At 36.9% G+C, this 8,313-nt stretch overlaps 1 protein-coding gene across 1 annotated transcript; it reads left to right on the forward strand.

Annotated features, from left to right (window-relative positions):
* Window positions 1-281: 281 nt before the first annotated feature.
* On the forward strand, window positions 282-8,313 carry LOC128694437 (zinc finger protein 84). The gene is made up of 3 exons (XM_053784548.2): window positions 282-437; window positions 2,726-2,784; window positions 4,873-8,313. Exon 3 carries the CDS (start codon window positions 5,178-5,180, stop codon window positions 6,750-6,752), a length of 1,575 nt encoding a protein of 524 aa, XP_053640523.1. The 5' UTR covers window positions 282-437; window positions 2,726-2,784; window positions 4,873-5,177; the 3' UTR covers window positions 6,753-8,313.

An 8,313-nucleotide genomic window follows, 5' to 3' on the forward strand; every position in this document is an offset into this window, starting at 1 on the left:
CTGGTCACAGACCGGGCCGCGGGGGCGTTGACCCCCGAAACTCTCTCCAGGTCTCTCCAGATAACACATTAGTCTCAAAATTACTCACAAATAACCCACATATAGGAGACAAACTTACGACGACGTTTCTGCCCGACTGACCATTAAATGTCGCATTAAATCTTGGAGAAAGACTAAATTCTTGCAACCAATAAAAGGTACCCCTTCAGCGTTACCTTACTCAAAAGTAGATTAAAGAAGGGAATGTATAATTTAGTGTTGTAATATGAAAGAGAACGTGAGTGGTGAGGGTGTTGTAAGCGACCATATAGTGCGTCATACTAGCATCCACCGCTGTCCAGCTCCCTCAAGCTGCCTCAAACTCACACATCTAGCCCCAAATTCCCTCAATATATTAGCCTTCTTAACCTATTGTCGTGTAAATTTGTATATGCGAGGTAAGTAGGAGTGCAGGTATGTCATTTCCCCACCTGGCAAAGCTCCCATTGACGCCCTAAACGGGGAAATATGCTAGTGTTTCTCTGGCCATTTTGAACTTTAATGACCTTTATTTACTTTTAATTCTTTACTCGCCTCTCCTGCTTTATCTGTATATTTTCTTAATCAATGGTCATCTGAGGCGGAGGAAAGGGTAAATTTTAAGCTTACGGATACAATAGTATTTAATATTTCAAGTAAAAACTAGACATTCCATTAGTAAGACAAGTGATCCATGATGGCCGGGTTGGGCTGGGTGGCGACGCGCGCAACATTAATAATTACTATGAGACTTATATTGTCTAAATACATTATTTGTAAGGTAAATATTGAGTTTGGGGGCTCCATTGAGTTTCGCAAAATTTTATAATGGAAATTATGTAATAATGATTGGTATCTGCAATGGGGATAATTTCACTCTTGAATTGGAAACTCGAGATTGGAGGGATTTTTTTTTGTCTAGATAAAAAAAAAATTTAAAAAGACCCTTATTAAACTTTTGCCCCCAACCCACCCCAGTATACACTCAGGAGACATTACTAAGGTGCTGGTATTATAGGAACTTGACTGGAACGGCAGGTCACACTGATTTATTTTCACTAAAAATAATTCTACTGCAAATCTCCTCTAAAAAATATTCTCAGGAATTAACCATTATGGCTGGGATATGGTTAGATTGCTTACGTTTTGGAAATGAAAGGATTAATTCGTTGGGGCTCTTAACACTAGTCTTTTTTTAAGTCTGAACACAAACTTTCATTATTAGTATGCAAGCATACATATACATACATACACATACATACATATATTGTATGTATATATTACACATGCATACAAATTCAAATTTTTATTTCTTTGCAGAGTTTGCAGTGTGTGATTTACATATTACTAAATAGTGTTAAGTACAAAAAAGCCACTAGCATGTCTGAACCTTTTGGCAGACTAATCCTAATGCTTACAGACTACTTAAAACTACACAGGTTATGAAGTACATATACATATACACACACACACATGCATACATACACATTTATACACATGCATACATACACATTTATACACATGCATACATACACATTTATACACATGCATACATACACATTTATACACATGCATGCATACACATTTATACACATGCATGCATACATACATGCACACTTTCATACATACACACACACACTTTAAGAAAAGGCATGATAAAGCTCGTGGAGTGGAAAAAGTGACTGGGTAGCGGCCAGATGAAGAGGCGGGGCCAGGAGCTGTGACTCGACCCCCGCAACCACAACTAGGTGAGTACAGGGCCAGGAGCTATGACCCGACCCCTGCAACCACATGCATACATATGCGTACACCTACACATACATCACAAACCGCACTTAGGAGAGAGAAGCTTATGGTGACATTTCAGTCCGACTTGGACCATGGACAGGGACAAAACAAAGAGAGGAAGAAAGGAGTGGAGAAGTAGTAGTATAGGTAATGCTGGTAGTTGGAAGAAGTGGTAGTGAATAGAAGTACTGGTAGACCTGCATACCTTCATACATATACTTGTATACATAAAACAAATACATACTCTGATGCTTTAAACACCTGACAACCAGTGTTTTGCAGGTTAGAAGAGTTGACACCAAGTGTTCTGATGCTTAGAGCACTTGACAGCAGTTACAATGTCAGTTTAGGACAAGGATTTGTACATGGAATGTTGTGTGTGGGACCTTTTCTATCCGACAGTCAGTTAAGTCTTCAGAACTATGTACTGTAGTTTTTGTTCAGGAACAGCTCATAGGTGGTTATTGTCTCTTGACAGAAATGAATACTTTTTTGTATTAACAAGGTGAACTTTTTGTGTTCTTTGTCCCTGTTGAAAAGGAACTAGCCTGTTTCATATACATATACTGTATATTGGTGGCTTAATAATGTTTCTGGATAACCTTACAAATTTTCTTAAAAATTGCTATTTGTGAATTTTTTGTCACAGAATTATTTTTATTCTTTTTAGTTACTGACAGCTCTGCCATGGGGCGTACATCTCCAAGAACTTCACTGAATCTCCCATTTTTTTTATGAGATTTTTACTATGGGAAGAGTGGGTTACTTAACTTATGCATAGGTTACTTGCCTGATAATGTGTGTGTAGCATTGAAGAAGCTTCAAAGACCTGAAGTTGTAAGGTTGTTGGTGCAGCCAGAGATTTCACATTACTGTACTTAAATTCAGGGTATGTTAACCTCCATTTTTTCTGTTGCAGTTTGTCCTGTTACCAGAAGAATTACACTTACAGTGCCAACACAGTCCTGTAATGCTAATGTAAGTAGCAAAAATATTTCATTTGTAGTATCAGAAGCTAGTACTGTACAGTACCATAAATATTTAGGCAACCACTTATAGTAACCCTTTCTGGGATATCTAATAACACAAGACCCTTTGGGAAAAAATATAATAATAATAATAATAATACAGCAGCACTGTATGTCAATAATTGGGTAGCAGAGGAAGCAGACAGCAATGGCTAAATTAATATATTGGGTGAATGAGCACAACTAATGAGACATTTGTTTTGGCTTTGTTTTACTCGTCAGGATGTCTGTCAAGAGTACAGAGAGTAGATATAGGGAAGGAGCAAAGGGAGGTAAGGCAGTGATGCACACTCAGAGTCGGAGTAGAATAGAAAGAAGTACTGTAGTAGTAAAGGTGATTTGTTGTCAGGTGATGGCAGAGTCTATCGCTTTATGGCTCCTGATAGAGGTTCCTTGATGCTGGTGAGGGGCTCTTTTTCAAAGGAATTGGACCTGCACTCCAGTTCCTTGTATAGAGCCTTCTATTCACTCAGGCATTGTATGACCCCTATGGGTTTATCACTCCCATGAATGTAATAATAATGTACTAATATTTTATGAAAGATTTGTGCTAGTATTTCAGAGATGATAGAGTATCCTTAGCTTTGTGTAATATTAGATGAAATGGAGATACTTGCCACCTCTAAGCATTTTCATTTGCAGGTTTCTGACTCCTTAATCATTAAGAGGGCATCATTCCATTTTATCAAGTAGCTTGTAGTGTTTTGGTGTTGTACATGTTTAGGTTTCTAGCTGTTTCTCTGATGTACACCTTGCTACAGCCTTTGCACAGGATAATGCAAACCTTAGTGTTGACTGATTGGTACAGGTGAAGTCTTTGATAGATGTACTGGTTATGATGATGACTGGTGTTGCTTTGTGCAAGTGCTTTGGGGAACTTAGCTGTTGGGAAAGATGACTTTATTCAAACAGGTGCCAGTGCAGAGAGTCGATGTGCTTGGGCATGTATTCTGTAATTATTGCTGTATGTATTAGCGAATCAATATGTGGAACACCTGAAAACTGAACACTTTTCATCATTATTATCCCAAGCAATGTTTCATGGGTGTGATACTTGGATGACATCTTCATAATCACACTCGAAGCATTTTAACATAAATGACCTACTGAGAAGGCTCAAAGAAGTTGAACTAGTGATCCTTTTTACACTTAAAAAGGAGGCAAATGACAAATTATCATTCCCCAATGTCCTCATTCAGAAAGTAGGTAATGCCTCAAAGATTGCAGGTCTTCAGAAAGCCTTTGAATAAAATACAAATTTACATACATAAATGTTTGTTATGCCTTTTAGTCAAACTAGTCAAATAAATCAAATTTTCTTCAGAAATTTGTATTTTTTTGCACACTTTTCCAGTCGAGACACTAAGACTGACTTGAGGCATCATAGGTTTTTTCTTAAGAGCATATTGCATGTGCAACCCTGAGTTTCTAGATGAGAAGTGTTCCTACTTGTGCCAAAACCTTCACTCGCCTACACTTTTCTTCCTTCATCAACGATTGCAAGAAATGAGCCCTTTACATCATCAACTCTCTGTGCACTGATGCCACTTAGCATATTTCTAGATTGTAAGGAGGCATTTGATACTGTGCCACATAGAAGACAACTTATCCAGTTAGAGAAGCAAGTTGGGGTAAAAGGTAATAAGGAAATCCTTGCACAATAGGAAATTAAAGCTGGCTGGCTGGCTCTGTCTTTGTCATGTACCCATGAATAATCAGTTTGTTATATAGATATGGGTGCTATTTGTCACTCACTAGCTATTAACTGCAGCTGGTTGTGTTTCCCGTCATTCTGTTATGATCTATCAAAGGGTCTTACATTAGCAAGAGGTTTCATTATATAACCCAGTGAAGGAATTATCTCTGATACCCAATGAATAATAATCTCCTTCATACTGTAATTTGTATTTTTGCATCCATTTTTTTTCTTTAATGTATTCCTAGTTTACCTGAATGATCTTAAAGTAGGTATATATTATAACTAAATGATGTTTCATAGTTTAATTAAAGCCCTTTTAATCTCTCACTTTTTTTGCAGCTTGACCTTTCACCTGAAGAAATTCACTTGCAGTGTCAGCATCCCAGTAAGACGGATTTTATACAGGACAGAAAACCACATCAGTGTTTGACTAAATTTCTTGTAGAATAATGAAAACTATTATAGTATAATGAGAGCTCATAAAGATTAGAACCAATTTTGAAGTACAGTATGTTTCAAAGGCTGTTCTGAAAAATCTAATTTATGGTAATACATGAAAATTCATAGAGAACAGAAACCATTTCATATGTTTAACAGTGTTTAAAATTTTCTCAAATTTTAAGAAAAAAGTCAATTAGTACAAAATGAGTGCTGAAACAGAAGAGAAACCATATCAATGTTCAGTGTGTCAAAAAGATTTTTCTACTATATCTAGCCTAGAAAAACATACGAGTTCTCACACTCAAGAGAATTTAGGGTGGTCAGAGGATCAAGAAGACTTTGAAATGAAATATAATCCAGAAAATAATGAGAGTTATAATACTGAAGAAAAGTCATTTAAGTGGTCAGAGGATCAAGAATATTTATCCTTAAAATCTAATCTAGAAAAACATTTGAGTTCTCTTACAGAAGAGAAGCAGTTTAAATGGTCTGAGGCTCAAGAAGACTTAAATGTGAAATACAATGAGAGTTCTCCCTCAAAAGAGAAGCCATTCAAATGTTCAGTTGATAAAGAAGATTTCTCTAAAAATTCTAATCTAGAAAATCATTCTAGTTTCAATGCAGAAGATGGATCATTTAAGTGTTCAGAGGGTCAAGAAGACTTCCACGAAAAGTTAGAGGGACAACAAGTCTTTAAAGAAAAATCAAAGATTGTGAGACTCATGAAAGCGCATACAGAAGAAAAGCCACATCAGTGTTGTGTTTGTAAAAAGAAATTTTCTAAAACAGCTGCTCTAGTAAAACATATGATTGAGCATACAGGAGACAGATCATCACACCTGTTTTCAAAACCTCAAAATAACTATCTAGGAAAAGTAACAATAGAAAACTTGACAAAATCTCAAACAGAAGTTGTCCGAAATCAGTGTCAGCTGTGTTTTAAAGCCTTTGCAAAACACTCAAAATTAGTGAGGCATATGAGAGTTCATACAAGGGAGAAGCCATTTCGATGTTCAGTTTGTCAAAGAGATTTTTCAGAAAAATCAACACTAGTAAGTCATATGAGAGCGCATACCGGAGAGAAACCATATCAGTGTTCAGAGTGCTTAAAAGACTTTTCTCATAAATCTAGTCTAGTAAAACATATGAGACTTCACACAGGAGAGAAACCATATCAGTGTCCAATGTGCCCTAAAGACTTCACTCAGAAATCTACGCTAGTGACACATGTCAGGTCTCATACTGGAGAGAAACCATATACATGTTCAGTATGTCTAAAAGGTTTTACTCTGAAATCAACACTAGTAAAACATATGAGATGTCATACAGGTGAGAAACCATATCAGTGTTCAGAATGTTTGGAAGACTTTTCACAAAAGGCAAAACTAGAGCGACATATCAGGAATCATACAGGAGAGAAACCACATCAGTGTTCAGAATGTCTAAAACTCTTTACAGAAAAATCATCACTCTTAAGACATTTGAGAATTCATACAGGAGAGGAATCTTGCTCAAGTCTCTCAGAGACTGAAGATGGGACACTAATCCGAAGTGTCACACCTGAGGTCTTGCTTGATCAACCATCTGAGAACCTATCTGAGGATCGACTTGAGGACCTACCTGAAGAACTGCCAGAGGGCCCACATGAGAACCCATCAGAGGACCCACTCAGTCAGTTTGAAGATGTACCCGAGAACTCTCCTGAGGACTCGTCAGAAGATCCATCCTTGGTTCATCTGGTCATAAGAGCACTTATTGACAATGCTGTAAATATGTAGTTTAAATATTTACAGTGCATGGAAAAATGACTGGATATCATTTCCGTACAGTATCAATTTATAATTGTTACACAAAAGTGACCCATACTTAAGGCAGGCACCCAGTCTTTATGTAGTGCACACTGCAGTAAGCCTCTCCACTATTTTCCAAGTATGCTGTTGCCTAGCAGGGTCCTTAATGGAGCTATGAGGTATAGATTTAAGGACCCTGTAACAAAAAATGGCAAGCTTTAATTAATGCTGCTACTGTCAGTAATGTTGCACGGGGAGAGAATGTCCACTATGACTAGGTTGGAAATCAAGAGCAGAATATAGCTACAGTGAGTTACATAATGACTTAACCCATGAGGGTGAATTGTCATTGACAGGTAGTTATTCATACTTAAATATGATTGCTTTAGATGCAGTTGAAAGTGATTCATTGAAGATAAAAGTTTCAAAAAGAAGCTGGACAGCTTCAAGTGCCACATGAGCTGGGTCATGATTGCTGTGGGCCTGTGGGTTGCTAGGTCAGCAGGGAAATCTGAGCTTAGGCCAGCTGAAGGAGTAGAAAAGCCCTCAAAACTGGTTACAGGTCCCTGTCTGGGAAGGAGAGACTGGAGGTGGTAGACCTGACTAACAAAGACATGAACAATTACATGATGGTAGGTAGGCAAGGATTAAATGAATGACCACTGTACCAAGACAGTGAAATATGCACATACAGTACTAAGCAGGATAGCATAGTCCTCCAGATAACCAAAGTGCTGCAAAGGGAGTGCCAGGAAACTACAACATAGGTACAGATTGGTTTACAAGTCCCAGAGTAGTCTTTTCTACTAACAATTATAAAGAGCTTGAAGTACTGAAAATCATACTGCCTTCCATGATATAAGGTATTTGCAAATAAATATAGAATATAACTTATCTACTGAATACTGTAATTGCAAAGAAGTTGAGACAGAAAGGCAGATGGTCTAATGTTGTGATCATCAAAGACTTAAATCATGCTGATATAGACGGAAGATGATGATTGTTTTGTGACCTGTTAATATAATGCAGCCTAAGCATTGTGCATGATGATAACCCTGCATTTAACCCAAATAGGGATAATGGAAATTAAGGTTAGAACTTAAAATGGTCAAGGCCTAAGTAGATTATATAGTAAATCACAGTTACTCTTGGTTATATGTATAAGGAAGTCCATAGCTTGAAGGATCTTCTCTCTTAAGTTTTCTTTCATCTCTACATCAGCTATAAGTGTAACTCAGTTAATTAAGGGAAATCCCTATGAAGGTCTTTCATTTGTGTAACATAAGAGCCTGAGTAGATATGTAATATATCTAGATTTTTATGGTTAATTTCATATAAAGACCATCTCAGGTGAAATGTTAATATATAGAATATTTTATCCTACCTACTGGAAGTTAAAGATCAGATATGTTAAAAAATCTTCTCCATCAGTAATGAAAGTTAATTTATTCATAGATTTCAATACTTTCCCTATATTTTGTGACTTAACATGTGTGATATGTATAGATATTAGAAATGCACTGGAAAAAAATAAAAAAATAACAAGGCA

Source organism: Cherax quadricarinatus, chromosome 60, assembly GCF_038502225.1.
Source record: "Cherax quadricarinatus isolate ZL_2023a chromosome 60, ASM3850222v1, whole genome shotgun sequence".
Lineage (NCBI taxonomy): Eukaryota > Metazoa > Arthropoda > Malacostraca > Decapoda > Parastacidae > Cherax > Cherax quadricarinatus.